General features: G+C 46.9%; 1 protein-coding gene across 3 annotated transcripts in view; it reads left to right on the top strand.

Annotated features, from left to right (window-relative positions):
- The window catches only part of LOC108001754 (transcription factor Sox-19b-like), a 106,696-nt gene that overhangs the window by 63,968 nt on the left and 25,665 nt on the right, over window positions 1-17,063 (top strand). For 2 of the 3 annotated variants that reach the window (XM_062081876.1, XM_062081877.1), the window contains exons 2-3: window positions 12,430-13,291; window positions 16,438-16,703. In XM_062081876.1, the coding sequence (XP_061937860.1) occupies window positions 13,287-13,291; window positions 16,438-16,703 (271 nt within the window). In that variant the 5' untranslated portion in view covers window positions 12,430-13,286. The remainder of the gene's footprint in view (window positions 1-12,429; window positions 13,292-16,437; window positions 16,704-17,063) is intronic. The other variant, XM_062081878.1, reaches the window with a different exon arrangement.

Genomic DNA, 17,063 nt, shown 5'->3' with positions numbered 1-17,063 from the left:
CGAATAAACGTTGGCCAACGTTCGAAATCATCTCGATCGATCCCTCTCCCTGCAGACTTACCCCTTCGACGGAAAAAGAAAAAAATATTCACCCTCACCCTAACGCGCGCATTCTCCTTGCAACACTAAATTTTTCACATCACATCTCTCTCCTCTCCCCGCGCAACTCGAACGAAGCGACAAAGAAAGTTACGTTCCCCGTAAGAGGAAAGATAACCGTCCCGGCTGGCAAAGGAAAATTGCTTTCCATTCAGATTCAAAGTTGTCCGCGACTTATTACGCCTCGCTCTCGTTGGTTGGCAAAGGGCAGAGAAGGCAGGATCCGGATTCGGTGGTTGCAACGGTGTCGGCAACGCGATGGGCGGCGTGAGCCGATTTATTAAACCGTTCGAATGCGAAATCGATCCAAGATGCGGTCCTCGCGCATCGCGTGTGCACCGTCTGCCTTTTTTTCCTTTTTCTTTCTTCCCCCTTTTCCCTCGCGCGATCGAGGCGTGGTTAAAGCCGATCTCCTCGTCGAGCAGGCGACGAGGTAATAAACGATTATTTATCGGTAGGCGTGTTTCGCGGCTCGGACCGGGGAGAGATCGATTGAGTCGTTGCCTTCGGCTGTGCATCGTTTAACGAATGCCCTGCCTTCCTCTCTCTCTCTCTCTCTCTCTTCGATCTTCATCGGTTATGAATTTTATATCGTGCCTCTTTTTAAATGCACGCGCGCGTGCATTTCGATCGGGAGAACAGATGTCGAGCGGAGAGAAATTTATATATATATATATATATATATATTTCTTATCGGTGATGGTCGAAATTGATTCGAGGGGTTGATTCGATAATTGATTTCGATGTTTCCAGGGTGAGATTGGTTGATTCGAGTTATGGCAGTTAATTGGATGGAAATAGGGTTCGGAGTCGATCGAGAGGGAGAATTTTTTTTAGAGACGATATTATAGAGAGGAGAGGGTCGTTGCAGGTTTGTTAGAAACGTTAGAAAGCTTTGGAAATTTTCGAGAGGAAATGTTGGAAAAATGGGGAACGAAATAGAAATGGAGGGTTTTGAAATGGATCTTTCCGATTAACCATACGCGCTCCGTAACCAGACACGACTAATCGCTAATCCGAACGGGCGAAAGCGCGCGCACGGGTGAACAATGATCAGCCCGGATCCGGGAGTGTAAAATCAGCGCGAAATTGGCGCGGTTCGAGCGATTTGACATCGTCTATTCTGACGATTGGCGCAGCGTGTGCCATTTCGATGTCGCTTGCACGGGGCCCGGGTCCACTGTCATGCAAAACCGCGACACAAATCTCGAATCCCCGATTCGATTGCCATTCAACGGGAATGGGGATGGTGACTGTGGCCTGTCGGGACGCGAAATCGAATCGAGTCGAATCGATGTTTCCAGCCGCACTCCTCCGATGCAAATGCATCCATCCGTCCTCTTCTTCCCCCCTCCCCTCCTTTTTTATCCTCCGCGCTTTATCGTTCCATCCCTCTCCGATCGATCGAAATATTCTCTTTTTATTGCGAGAGAGAGAGAGAGAGGGAGGTATCCTTGGCTGCATACGCCACTTGCCCTATCCACGGCACCGAAGGGCGAAAATGGTGAAAAGGGGTGAAAAAGGGGTGGAGGTCGATGTTGGAGCAGGTAACGCGCACGCTTACGACCGACGTCGAGAGATGCTGGTGACGGTATGAATAATTTCTAATCGGCCGTTAACCTTCTCCCCCATATGTAATTCGACACGTATTTTCCGCGCCCAACCGGGGATCGAATCGAACGGTTACACGGATGCTCGATTCCATTCGTCGGTGACGTTCCACTCCTTTCGAGTTCTCCCGTGTCCGTTGCTCTTTTCGAGCTCGACCACCAGCTATTCGGGAATTTTGATCATTCGAAAGAGTTACCCACGGAACGGTTGAAAAGTTGGTTGAGCAGTTGGAAAACCGCCATTGTCGCGAATAAGATTTACGCTTGTTGTTCGACGTTTTTTTTCCGAGACAACAGGTGTGAATCAAAATTTAACCTTCGATCATCCTCGATCCATAATAAAAATTAGATCCATTCTTTTAAAAAAAAGTCACGTATTCTCTCTCGTCGAATATTCTCATAAAAAAAAAAAAAAAAAAAAAGAAACGTTAGAGTCTATAAATCATTCGCGGAACGAGATTTCTCCTGTCGAAATGTAAAAGATCATTCAACAGCATCACTTTCAACAACCTTTTCGACCATCGCCTTTTCACCACCGACCATAACCATCAACCACCATTCCCACGCGACATTCCTCCAACATTTCTCGTACAAAGCTAAATCAACGAATCATTGCCGGCAAATGCCGGGACACGGTTCGTGGAACGAGAGATTTTTCCCGAGAAATCGAAAGAAGGAGGGAAAGGGACGCGGAGGGGGAGGGGGCGCGGAGCAGAAGAGGGTGTGACAATGCCGGTAGCAGCAGGTAACAATGGTTAAGCTCGCTTCCTACAATAAATGCTGCAAAGGGGCCGCCCTCTCTGTATCCTCCCGTTCATCCACGCCTTTGTTGCCGCGGGATCTCTCGGCCGGCAATGGGATTTATTAACAGCACGACGAATTTATTGTTGCCCTGTTAGACGAAACTAAATCTCTTGCCCCATTCGTGCGCGGCCAAGGCGATTGGAGAGAAAGAGGGAGAGAGAGAGAGAGATTTCATCCTCCTTCCCGCTTTTTATCGCCCTCGTTGTCACCCAATAGAGAGAAACACACACCTTTCGTCGACTCATCTTTGTCTGGTAAACCGGATTTTAATTGGACGTGAACTCGATCCGATTTGAGGATAAAATGTGAAGCAGGTGGGGTTGCGATAGTTCGCAACCTGATTGAATTAATTGAATTATTTAGTTTTTGCTTTTAAAAAAGAGATGAACGAGATTTCAAAAAAGGTGGAAAATTAATATTGATTCGCACGAAATTAGGGAAATACTTTTTATTCAATGTTTCGATGTCGTTCGAATCTTCAGCCGGAGGATCATGAATGGCCACAGTTCCCGCCAAAAACGAGAAGGCGCCCAGCGGTCTGGCCCACGCCGGAATGCGTCCGTGGGTCTGGATTTTCAAGCCATTAGGCCGTTCCTGTCCACAGACTCGTCTCGTTCGACCAGCCACCCTCAATGAAACCTGACGCCTTCCACTCTCTCTCTCTCTCTCTCTCTCTCTCTGGATTGGAACACGCGCGGGAAACGTGCGGCTCGGGGTTGTTTGAGAAAGAAAGAAAAGGTGGAACCACGCTCGCAGGTAGATAGAGAAGAAGTTGGACGACGTGGTAAAGGTGTTCCACGTCGCGTCGAGAGGACAGGTGGTAGTGTGAGACGACACCCTCGTACGGTTTCCTTTCTTCCTCTCGAAGAGGATGATAAAATTATTCTCCCCACTTCTCTCCGAATTATCTTAATAATTCCGCAAACTTTTCGAGATCGCGCGCGTCCACGTTTCGATCGATATTTAATCGAAAGCGTATTGTCGAGAATAGATTTCGAAATCCCAATTGGGATCAGATCACGCCTCCGTGTATCTAAACTCACCGCAACCGATTCATCCGACCCTTATCCACGTGACAATCAAAATTAGCAATGGCTCCGGATAAATAAGATTAGAAAGGAGAGAGAGAGAGAGAGATTCACAGGGGTCGAAGCCGCGGAGAGGCACAAAGAGTTTGGCGAAAAAGAGAGGACTTTGCCGGGTCGTTGCACGCTTTTCCGCGAGAGGATCGAACTCGAGATAAGAGATCTACCGAGAGAATAACCTCCCCTTTGTGGCAAGTCGAGCCCGGCCCCGCTTATGCGCCCCCCTTTCCACGATTTCGAGTTACACGTACGCGCGAAACGTGTGTACGCGCCGGATAATCCGATCGTGGGCCCATTGTTGCGGATCGGCTCGACGCCCACCACACGTTCCTCGCAAAACTTCGTCTCTCTCTCTTTTTTTCTCTGCCTATCTCTCTTCACCTCCCAGTTCCTATCCTTTTTTCTTCTCTTTTTTCTTTTCTCCTTTCCACTTTCTTTCTCTACCCCCCTTCTTTGCGGCCTCTTTTAATCGGTAGCCATCAGGGTAGCTCGACCAGGGTTAACGTTCAACGTTTCCTCGATCGTAATCCCGTTACTTCCGCGGATCTGACCCTGCTTGATTCGCGTTGATACGTCGTTTCGAGCGAGGTATTCTCGAGGGTAAATTAACCATGGATGGCCCTCCTCCTCAATGGAATCGGTGAACGAGAGATAAGATCGTCGTGAGAATTTCAATTCGTTTAAATTGGATGAAATTTGAAACGAGAGGCGAGGCGAAATTTTAACATAGGATATGAAACTTCTCTGAGGATACGTAATAAATATCCTCGCGAAAATACGAAGATACACTTTGGCCCAGATGCGATTCAAAATTCTAAAAAGAAACCAAAAAAGAGAAACCTATCTTTCTCTTAAATCCCTCTTCCGTTTCGGGGAAACGGAAAAACTATCCCAATAACTCCCTTCTTCTCTACTCCCTCCAGAATGACCAGAGGAAGCGATACATCCCTATTCCGAGCCGAATAATGGATCAATGCACCAGAGGTTATCCCCTAACATCCTAACCGATCCTCCTAATCTGGAAGATGTACCGATAACGTCAGTCAATTGGCGATCGAGCGACTCGGTTTGACTCTCTCCCTCCCTCTCCCTTTCTCGTCTCGCACACTCCCCCCCTCCCTCCTTTGTGGGAAAAAAAATGTAGCCAAACAATCGGATAGCAGACGGCCCGGCCCATTGTGAACCGGGACTAAATGACAGCGGAGGAGGAGGAGGAGATCCTTCACCCTGCGATGCGGATCTCTCCCTCTCTCCCTCTCTCTCTGCCTCTCTCGGTGGCTTCGACTTCCTTTCTTCGGGCGTAATGAGATGTCCCGAGATGCGCCGCCGTGCTCCTCGCGCGCGGATAGATGGGAACGCGTGCGTCTATGACGCACACACACACACGCACGCACGCACGGAGCAGGGATACACGGTTGGATATACGGGCGGATGGAAATACAGCGAAGGCGCCCCCTGAATCGGATTTTCCCCGATGCGGTGGAGGGGGAGAAAAAAAAATAGGAGATGTATTACGTGGACGGTAAACGCGGTGAAAGCGCCGCCGGGACGGTTTTGTTGTCGTGCACACCGTTTGGTACGCGTTTTCCACGGTTTTCCACGGTGTTCGGAATCGACTAGGATAGGCCGAGGTGGGGGAGGAGGGTAGAGACCGGCATCTAGGTCCGAGAACATTCCGCCATTCGCTCCCTGCCATTTGCATTTCGTTCGTTTCCACTCTGGAGAGGGGAGGGGGAGAGACGACGAGACCCGGATATTTTCGGAATCGGCATTGTGCGTGAGAAAAAAAAAGGAGAGAGAGAAATTTTTCTTTTTTTTTTTTTTTCGTATTTTCAATTCGCCAGGAGTCGCGAATGTTTGTCCCGAGTTTTTCCCTGCCCCGTAGTGGTGGTTTTACAAGGATGGGATAATTCGGAAGGAGCGTATTTTTCCAACGTTCGTTCGTTTCTCCCGCGAATTGTGATTGATTCCCGTGTTTTTTCTTTTTCTTTCTTCTCTTTTTCCTTTCTTTTCGAAGAAGAGCGTTCGGATAATCGGAGTTATACCGATAGATCGTTATATTTTCGACTCTCTCCGTCTGATTTTTTCCTATTTTCCAAGCGGGATCTTTTCTTTCAGAGTCTCTGTCCTTGAAGCGAAATCACGAACGTTATCACGATCCTATCTTGAGCCGTGGCGGAGGAAGAATAAGGGAACAGGGGGTAAAGATCGGCGAGAAACCGGGACGAAAAGGTGGCCATCCGTAGCCGCGAGGATTCGATAATATCGTAAGCGGATCCCGCGGGATACGAGCTTAATTTCGCCGGGAATCCGGATCGTCTGTGATACGCACGGCGAAAGGCGGACCGACGTTTTACGTATTACGTAGCCGAGTGACCGACGAAAGAGAAGCCATCCTTCTCCACCCCCGAATTCGGCTTATCCCGGATTTCTTTCTCGGCTAGCACGTGTCTTCGCCCTTCGGTGTCCAACTGTACGCGAAAAGAGACTGGTGGTGATTTTCCTCTTTTCCACATCTTTTACGATCCATGGATCGCCCCGTCGTTCCGAAAATTCGCTCGAAATATTGAAATATTTACACGGTACATGCAGATATAGAATCTCGATCTCGCTTTTCGTCAATTTCTCTACGATTTTTCGATGGGAAGGGAAGGGAAAGAATGTCCAAAAACGTGTCGAATTTTTTCCCCAATCAACCAAATATCCGCCTTTATCTACGCTCCGCTCAACCCCCTCCCCAAATTCTCCGCACAACCAGAGACCGAACGGCCGAACACCTTCACCGCACTTCGACGTACACGCGTGCACACGCAGTATACGTTTACATGCATATTTGCACAGAAAGCTTCTCCGACCGAAAATTCGACGGAAGCAGCAACAACGGTATGGATCCCTGTGTACACATCCCTGTACACAAATGCGGAATTCTTGTTCGAGTAGGCGGCACACGTCAGCGCCTCTCGCCAAGGTGTGACACCGGCGCGGGGGTGGCTCGCGGAAGGAGCGTGAAAGAAAACGCGCGGCGACGGAAAAAGAGAGAGTTAGGGAGGGGGAGAGGGGAGGGGACTGGTGGAAGAATCGAACAGAAGAAGAGAAGAGGGGGAGGGGAATTTATCCGAGGAACGTCGCCTCCGTGCAACCCGCGATTTATTTGCCTGGGCTAAAAGCTTGAGAGCCGTTCTTGTGTATATATATATATATATATTTCGCGTTGGGAATACACGAACCGGTGGGTGGCGTATTCTGAATTCGTGTCGTCGTATTCTCATCCATCAATTCCACGTATCGGGGAAGGAGGAGGAGAGGGTTGGTTGGTTGGCTGAGAGAGCGAGCGAGAGAGAGAGAGGGGGGTCGAAGATTTTTTTCCTCATTGTTGACGCGGTTGTCGTCGTCGTCGCCCGCCATTCGTCTGGTTTATTCGCCGTCCCATTGTGTTTCTCGCGGATGCAACCACGGCCCTTTTCTTCGCGCACCGTACCGCGAAAATAGGTGAACTTGCCTCCCCCTCTTTCCCCGCGAGTCTTCCCCGCCCCTTCCTCCCCTACGATTCTTTTCACGTCGTCGAAACGAACGTCGAGTTGAAACGAAGCCGATAAGGAGGGAAGAGTCCTCGCCTCGACGCGCTCGTTAACCCGTTAGAAATAGAAATATTTTACGGGATGATCGGAGGAATAGAATTTCGGTCGAACGGAAAATAATGGCGAGATGAGATTGTCGTTTCGATCGAATGTATTCTTAACCCTACCCGCGGACGACAGCTTCTCATTCTTGGCGCGAACAATATATCCTCCGAGATGATCTCCCTCCGTTTCGTTCGTGATAAACTTCTTTTCTGCGAGAGATCCATCGAGAGGCAAATCCGCGGATTTTTATCGAAGGAGAGCGGGGATAGAGATCGTGTCGTCCGCGTATCGTTGTACTCTCCCCTCCCTCCGTACGAAGCAAGGGAACAATAAACCAAGCCGAAAAAGAAATATATATACATCGGGAGAAAGTCTGTTTCGACGAAACATTCGAGAAATATCCTTCGACAACCCTTCCAATTCTCTCGAAGCGAGTAAATAAAGAATATTTACTCAAAGACTAGCCGGGTCTTTCTTACAAAATCAATTCATTCCAAACCGAGGAAGAAAGAAAGGAAGGATGAAAGAAAGAATACGTTATCCGTATCATTCGCCCATCACCGAAATCCTCGAAAAGAGGAAGAAACGAACCGATTTCCCTTCGAAAATCCTTCGTCCCATTAAGCCGGATTAATCCAAGTAAGGAAAGAATGGCGACAGCTAGTTCCGGTTGATCGACGCCAGCTTTGACGATGGGCGAAAAAAACACGCGGACGTCGGAAGAGAAGGGAGGAGGAGATCGGATCGAGACCCTTTTGTAGGTGCAAATTCGCATGTAAGAAGGTAAGGTGACACGGAACGATGCTAAATGGATCCTGGTCCCGTTGTTACTGGACGCTTTTAAAGGGCTTAGCGCGAGCATTAGCCGGCCATTAGCCCTCCTGTTTCCCCTTTGTCCGATGCGTACACTCCGCCGCTTCTGGGATTTGTCGCTCGGTTGTTATTAATTATTTAGGCGGTCAGCCGGGCACATGGAACACCTGAACCAGGCCACGAGATCATCCTGGGCCTCAATCGGGGTGGAAAGTGATTTTCGGCGAACAATATGGCGCTCTCGCGTCACAATCTCGGTGATGAGCTGGTGATGAGTAATGACGTAGAGAATTTTGGGGGTCGGGAGATTTGAGATTTTCTGATCTTTTGCGTCGCCAGTAATTAAAGAAGGTTAATAAGATCGTGGTTAAGAAATATTTGGATAGGGTTGATATTAAAAATTTCTCGAGCGAAGAAGAAATCTAAGTGGCTAATCTAATAATCTTGCCGTCGAATGATCCTCGATCTTCCTAAACCTTCTAATACTTGCTCGAACAGTCCTCCCTCCGGCAAGCTTGTTCGAAAAAGCAGCGGCCATTCTTTCCTCGGAAAGCCGCTCATTTTTATTAAATTGTTACAACCGCGTTGTTCGGTCGGGGAACAGGAAAAGGCGGAAACAAGCAAGCCACCGAGGTGTAGCAATACGTCGGAAGAAAGGACGACACCCGCTGCGCGTCGACAATTCCTCCTAGCCTTTTGAACGAGCCAAGTTTTACCGGTGGTCGTCCATTGTCGCCCGTATTCTCTCGCGACACCTGCTTCTTCGCCAAAAAGGAAGACAAAAGCCTCGAAAGCCAAGAGGCTCGAAACGACTCGAGGATGCGATCCATCGATTCTGAGAGACGGATCAGCCGTAAGGAAGAGATCTCCTCCTCGGGTGCTTCCTTCCGATTAGCCACCCCTTTCTCCCCTTGTCCCTCGATTCTATCTCCTTTGACAGAGGTAGAATTCATAATAAAGTTTCTTCAAAACTTCGTTAAACATCGCCTCTTCGCTCAAAGGGATCCTGCCCGATACAAGGACTGGTGGCCGTCTTTTGTCCCTCAGCAGGATCTCGTTTACGATTCGACTCATCACCACAAAACTGAGGGGGAGACAATGGAATAGGATAACACGGCTGTTTCCACCTTAGAGGCACTTGTTCTGGACAGATGGTGGGATTCGGTTTCCAGGGAAAATGGCTCGATGGATGACCAACTCGACCAACCGAGTGGACGATGACCACAGTGGATGTTTGGGGAAAGGATACTTTTCGACTGGTGGCGCATTGTTGTCCGAAGAATAAGGATTTTGTAAGGATTTCCTTTGGCCGCATTTTCGTTTCTGTTTTTAATAAATCGTTGACGAGATCGAAATCGCTGCCACGGAAGAGAAAGTTTCCCTCGGATGAATTATGGATGGAATTTTTGGCCGATCAGTTTTAACAGGAAATCGAAAGGTTTTCGATTATAAATCGGAGAGATCGGAGAATATGTATATACGCGTATTGATATATTAGTCAGAGTTGAACAGGTTGCGATTAGTAAGTAGTAAGTAGTAACAGGTTTCACATTGAATGTTACTTCCTGTACCGCTGCAACGCTGTAACGTTAACGGTACTTCGAATCGGGTTTCGTATTTATCCCAGTAGCTAATTTCGTACTCGATCTGCTGCTCAAAATCAAAATATCAAAATCTTTCTTTTAGCTTCAAATCCATTTTCCATTTTCTTTTCCATTTCGATATCGTCTCACGCGTGTAGATAAGAATCTAAAATTTAGAAATTCTTTTTACATTTTTACTGTCTTTTTATATAAAAAAACTCTCAAAACTGTCTCCTCCTTTCTAATGTTACTTACAAAAAAAAAGACGAGCATCCTCGTTGGCGGTAATCAAGGAATCATCTGCCAACACAAATCTCAAACGAGGCGAAGCGAACTGGAGAATTTGGAGAGGCTGCGGTCTGGCGCGATTTGCAGGAAAAGTTATTATCGTGCACTCGTCGTATCGGCGTGTACAGCGTGAGATTTACACTTGGGGCTGTTATTCAACGATGGAGGATCCCCGAAGGGAAAGGACCCTGATTCACCGAACCCCTCTCGAGGTTCCTCGAGGGTGGTTCGCCCCTCCCGAAACAAAACATATTGTCCGAATTTAATTGTGGATAGGGTGCATTAGATATTCATACGTTACATGTTCCAACGACGCGTACAACAATATCTGTCGCGACCCTGGTCCGTGCTCAGGGAGTCAGCACGTGCTCGAGGGGAAATAAATCTTGCTCGTGATAAACACTCGGAGAATCGTCATCGTCGTCGCAATCTCTTGATGACGATTCTTCGTTTTCTTTTTTTTTTTAGATTGTAATTTTCGAAGAAGGTAAAAAATTTGTTTGCAAAGTGGGCAAAGTAATAGTTTTTATTATTCTCGATGATTAAATTGAATTTTCGATATTGTAGAGGGATGTTTTTTGCAGTGTATTTGAATGCACTGCAAAAGAGATGCAATAAATTTATATTGTATTCTCAAATATATAAATAAACGTTTTTTATTTCATTGTTAAGTAATAAATGTTGCTCTATGTATGCGTAACTTTTTTCTTTTTTTTTCTTTTTTTGCGTTAAACTTTATTGGAATTACACCTTATGAATTCTCCATCGTGTTTATTTCTTCTTTCTTTATTTTATTTTTTATTTTTTTTTTTTTTTGAAGATATCCACACAATCATTATTCATGAATGCAATAGTCGAGTTAAAAGTGAAATCGTTCTAAGAACGTTACAAAACAATCCGCACAATCTTTCTTTACGTGACTCGTTAATTTCTAAAGAAGAAAAGCGACGTCCACCAGGAGCGCAATCGCATCCGTCCTACAAACGAATCAATGGCCGTCTCGCTAGAGTCGTTTCCAACACAGGTATTCGACAATTTTCCACGGAAATTACGAATTATGTTTCAACACACGCGGTCGAAGATCGAAAACGAGCACGCTTGTGCTTGCCCGAACAAAACGATAGGTTCGTCGGCCGTTCATCGACGACCGTTCGACGCCGGTCGAGATCTCTGATTCTCGTTTCTGATCTACGTGATCACTCGGATCGTCGAGTCGATGAAATTATCGGATCATCGCGAAGGGCGGCCGAAACGCGCCTTCCTTCTCACCCCATCACGCCACTTGGGAATAAACAAGAGACGATCGATGGACGCGAGAGAGGGTGGAATCGAGCATCTGCGAAGAGAAGAGCCGGAGTCCATAAATTCTTTTGTAATCGACGCCACTTCGTCTGTTAGGAAAACGATGGAATCTCGTTCGAGATTCTCGAATTGGTCGATTACGTCCAACAGCCATCGATGAATCGCATACCCTTTGAATGCCAGAGACTTTATTATATATCTTTTTCTCAGAGAAAGAATCGATCTTCCTATATCCTTCCTCCGTGGACGAGGAAGAAATTTTTTAAACAATCTTAAAAGCCGACCCCGATCCAATTCGTTACACGCGCCTGAATACTCGAGTTTCCCCAAACTATCTCGACTCGTGGCACACCTATCGACATGGTGCGCACCGGGGGTGCGGAGCCCCCCCGCTACCCGACCGGTTAAAAGAGCAAAAACGTGGTCGAGCTACCATTTTGTAGGAGAGTGGGCCGCCTCGTAGATCGAAGCACAATGTCCTCGTCTCGGATGGAAGCGAGAGAAACACAGCACAACGCGGAAAGAGGGACCAGAGGCTGTAGGATCGAGGCGAGGTAAAGGATGGGGAGGGGGCTGGATGTCGTCGAGAGCGAGGGAGAGGAGCGAGCGAGGCATCGAAGAGGGAACTCGCCTTCTTATTTCCATTCTTAGCACCGTTCTTTCGAATTCGACTCGGCAATACCAACGGCCACCATCTCGAAATCGTCCCACCTTCCCTTCACCACGTCCCCACCACGCATGGGCTGGCTCGGTTGGTACCCGTGGTCGGTGGCCGTGGAGGTGGCGGCAGTAGCTACTCTCTACCTGGCTCTCTAACTCGCCCATCCCCTCATCCCCCTCTCTCTCTTTCTTTCTCTCCTTCTTCTTCGAAACGCGTCTCCGTTTCTTGCGAGGGTGTGACCCACCCTCAAAAAACGCTGCGTGTATTAAGTGGATGTAAAACACGGATGAACTCCAATTATCATCCGGGATCGGAGATTATATTGCCGAGAAATTCGATGCGAAATAGGATACTCTGTCTGTTATTTTTAACGATAATTTGTGTATCTAAAGCGAAATTGAATTTCGACATATTCCCCCGTATGTAATCAATCGTCCAGATGATATTCTTATATCGAGATCTATTTAAAAACTTTCTACTCCAAACTTTTTCAAACGAAGAAAAAAGGGGGAAAGAAAAAAGAAAGAAAGCCTCATACCCACTAGTCAAAAATGTTTGCAGAAATAGACACCGGTGACCACCGGTCCCCAGAAGAAATTCGCGTGGCGGTTGCGAGTTCCAGGAAAGAAAGGCGAAACAAGGAGAACGCGGGAGGGTGAGCGACCGAGGCGAACGAGGACAGAAAATTTAAATCGCGGAAGAGGAGCGCGAGATGTCCGATGGAGGGGAGACCGATGAACGCAGGACGGTTCGTTATCGACGGCCTCGCGATTCCTGCCAATCGAAAAGCTCAACGGTACCGCGAATATCCCATTGGCCCCGCCCCCGGCAGCGTTGGATTGGCTCGGTCGCTCTTCTCCTATTCGAATCTCGGTGGTGGGGGAAGGCTGGCGTGCGGAGTCCGTGGATCGGCAGCAGGCTTCGAGTCGTGCGTGCACACTTCCAAAACTATCGTCCGTGGAGGCACATTGAGCGCTGTGCACACCGTGTTGGTCCTCGTGCGTCGCTCTCGAGCGCGGCACAGTCGCTTCCGTGGCCCTCCCCCCCCCTCCGGTTTCGCAAATTTCGATCAGTCGAGGAATTGGAACGACGCCGTTTATACCGAAATACGCGAAACGATGTCGTTGGACTGTGCTCAGTGTCTCGACTCGGTTGTCCGATAAAACAGGGAGGAGGGAAGTGAATTTGGGGTGGAGTACAGTGAATAACTAAAAAAAAAAAAAAAGACTCTAGTGGACGGCTATGACAGTGCAGTGACTTGCTGATTGTTATTTGTTTCTGTTCGACATCATTACGCATCCGGTCTTATCTTAGGTTCTTCAGAGTTAATTATTCTTTGTGAAGGAAGACGAGACGAGAGTCTCAACCACGGCACCAAAATTGAGCTGGACTTGCATCAACGGGCCGCCGGCCACTTTATGAGGTGAGTCTCTACTGTTTGCTGCTAGATTTGGTGAGAGCGCTCGAGGATGTTTGAACGCTTGTGGAACGGTGTTTGAAGCTCGTTTAAATTCGAATTTTCTGATTTTTTTTTCTTTTTCTTTTTTCTTTTTTGTATTGGCATATTTACGATACTTGATAAATGGAGAGAATCTCTTAAAATCGATCGAGGTGTTTGTAGATCGTTGAAAAGTAAAAGTATATAATGGGGAATTTTTTTAAACAATAAACGTATAATTGAAATTTCTTTCGTTCGAAAGAATCGGTTAAGCTTGTGACGATGAAGTGAACGATAAGGAGAAAATTTTAATAATAATAATAAAAAAAAAAAGAACAAATTGAATTATCTTTTCAATAAGAGAATCGATGAATTATTAATTAAAAATTTCTTATACATCGATTATATATTGCCTTTGTACATCGACACACCTGATCCATTTTCGAATGTAAACACAATCGTCGTTACGATTAATCCAAAACAAAGGCCAATCTAATCCGGCAACTTGTTTTTCAATCACAATATCAAGAATCGTTGGTACATAAGCACGCAACCTTACAAATCCATATGTACAAACATCCGACGGTTGTCGCTTCTCTTTCAATTCATTTCACCTCTTCGAACCATTTTCTCGCCATCGTTCCATCACGATGCAAATCGCCTTTTCCACGGCAATTTTCGCTCACTTTTAACCCCAACGCTCCTCCTCGAGCGTGTGCACTTTGTGCCGTTCCGCGCAAACATCGTCAAACCATATCTTAAGAGCAATAAATTGCCGCGTGCACACTATCGTCGACCGTTGCCTAAACATTCAATTAGCACTTCCTAATCCCCCGTCGCAGCTTGTCAACAGCCATTACTTCCAGCATCTTCTCCTCTCTCCCTCTCTCTCTCTCTCTCTCTCTTCGGTGAACCACCCCCGAGCACCCTTGGGGCCTCTCTGGAGCAGCCACGCTGCTCCATTCCACCCCCGCCCGCCTCCCTCGCATCTCTCTAACCAACGTATCTATTAATCCGCGCTGAATGACACTCGAGGGTGGCCCCGCAGGGCCGAGGGTGATTCTAACCCTACAAAATCGTAACTACCGCCCCCGGGGTTAACTCCCTCGACCACTACAGGTTTTTTTTCTTTTTCTTTTTTCTTTTTTTTTTCTTAATGAGTGCTCAAGGAGATCCGCGTAATTGTGTTAGTTCGGAGGGAAGGAGCACACGAGTATTACGTTACATCCTCGTCGGTTGCGGAAGGAAGGAGAAAGAGAGAGAAAAGGGAGAACACCCCTGAACGAAGGGTGACATTTAGGGTAAAAAGACGAGGAGAGAGAGAGAGAGAGGTAGGAACGCGGCGAGATTGGTTAATGGCTTTGATACGAGAAAAGGATAAGATTAATTTGCTTATGAATCAAAGAGCAAACGAATAAGCAATTACCGGGACCGTGAGGAGTGGCTGCACGAGTGCCCTCGCTCGGTTCTTCTGCGTGTCGCTGGCGCACAATTAAAAGCCACCGAATATACCGTTGGAATTCCTTTCTGTGTACGAATTTTGTGTATGTGCACGCGCGCGTGTGTGTGTGTGTGTGTGCACGCGTGGATTATTGCACGGTGAGTACTATTATAGCGGTGACCGGTGGAAATTCGCTTTTGACGGGATTTATAGACGAAGGATTTTAGAGTGTGGTATCCGGCTAATTATAGGTGTCAACGTTTCGTTTTTTAACGACGATACGTGTTCGTGACGGAGTGATATCCGTGGTGAATATAATACCGATTGGCCGATAATTGAAATATTTATCAGTTCTCTGCCGTAATTTTTTTTTATTTTTCATTTGCTTGTTTATCTATTTATTTACTTACTTACTTTTCGTTTTGCGTAAATTTGTTTCTTTTTCGACGAGTTGTGTTCCGCGGCTCGGTCGTGAAAGGTGGTGGATGTTGGCGAGTTTGGTCAAATAACTTGTTGCTTTGGGATGAATGAAACGTGTGATTGATGTAACGAGTCTGTCAATTTGGATGGTTATTCAGCAGTTTCTTAATGATTTTAATCTCCTTCTGACAGGCCGCAACGTTTTGATTCTCGTGGCTCTTTTAGTCACGTTTCGGTAAAGAGAAAATTGCCAGGGAGCCGTTCGAAAGATTGTTTGTTGCCCTCGCGACGGTACTAATTTTGCTGATGGCTGGCACGATTCGAAATTTACGCATCAACGGGTTACGAAAAACGTACGGTAAAATGCATCACGGATGTAACATGTATTCATCGTATTAAATTACGTGGAGTAAAATATTGTTCAAAAACAATTTCAATCAAAATTTACATTTTCAAATCTGCCGTTAACTTCCCCGTACAAGCTCCTGGAATTGTTTTCCATTGTGGACATTGTTTTGCGGAAAATTTTTCGAGTGAAAAATTCCAGCTCGAATCCACTTTCTGTTCGAAATCTTTGCAAGGCAGAGATTAAATTAAAGATGAAACCACTCGATATAATTCGTGTACAACATTTTATTATCCCTTTCGAACGAAACATGCGCAAAAGTGAGCAAGAAGGCGTGAATTGTCCAATCGAATATCCAAAAAAAAAAAAAAGAACAAACTTTCGAATTACTCTCCAGACAAACTTTCTTCCTATTTCGTCACCTCGACCCGAAACACGTAGAAAAATTACCGTTCGAAGGATACTCAAACTACCCGATTGGGCGACTAAATACCCAACAAAACCTTCAAATTACTCCAACAAGACAAACTTTCTCGTGTTTCGTCACCTCAACCTCGGGACGGAACGTCACCGTTCAGAAACCGTCATTCACGCCAAGGACGTCCCTTAAACTACCCGAGCCGGTGACTAAATAACCAAAATAACATCGCGAAGATCGTAAATCACAATGCATACCCATGCCCAGACTCCCCGTCGGACTGCTGTCGGTCCGTGCCCCGAGACAATAGAGAGTCTCGGCCTCCCATTTCTCTCCTATCTCCCCGAGTGACTCTCGAGGAGTTGGCCGAGGGGATCCGGTCAGTCGGACGTCGTCGTCGTCGTCGTCGTCGTCGTCGTCGTGGTTGTTTTCAACGTGGGCGTGTCCCCCCTCCCCCATTAACGTGGCCGCTGGGCTTACTAATTGGTGGCTGCGTTTAATTACAGAGCCGGCGGCAACATGTGCGACGGCTCGTTCACCGAGACCCTGCGCGGTATGCAGGGTATGCCGGGTACGTCACCACCCGGTGGCGCGGGGGTCGGCCCCATGGGGGTTGGCCTCGGCAGCCCTCTTGGCCCGAGCCCGAAGAAGGCGCAGGTGGAGCACATCAAGAGGCCGATGAACGCGTTCATGGTCTGGTCCCGGCTCCAACGGCGGAAGATCGCTCAGGAAAACCCCAAGATGCATAATTCAGAGATTTCCAAGAGACTCGGTGAGTGGTGGCAAATTTTCTTTTTTGGGAAGGGGAAGGGGAAGGGGGTTAGCCGAGGTTTCCGCGAGTTTAGGTGTTTTTTTTTTTTTTAAATTCTAAGTAATTCGTGGTTTTTATCATTTTATTTATTAATTTGTTCGTGTCGAGATTATGCAAATTTCTATCGACAGCAATAGTGATATTCGCTAGAAACGAATTTCGAGTTTTTTAATGCTAGGAACGAATGATTTCAAGAAGATTCAGGGAAAATATTCGCAACGTATGGAATTATATCGATATATGTATATACTTTTTCTCTAAAGAATTCGTACAATCTAAAAAAAAAAAGGGGGAGGGGAATATTTCAAGAAAAATAATCCA

The sequence above is a fragment of the Apis cerana genome, linkage group LG11 (genome assembly GCF_029169275.1).
Source record: "Apis cerana isolate GH-2021 linkage group LG11, AcerK_1.0, whole genome shotgun sequence".
In the NCBI taxonomy this organism is placed as follows: Eukaryota; Metazoa; Arthropoda; class Insecta; order Hymenoptera; family Apidae; genus Apis; species Apis cerana.
The sequence above is the reverse complement of the archived record's forward strand: the minus strand, read 5'-3'. Positions and strand labels throughout refer to the sequence as shown.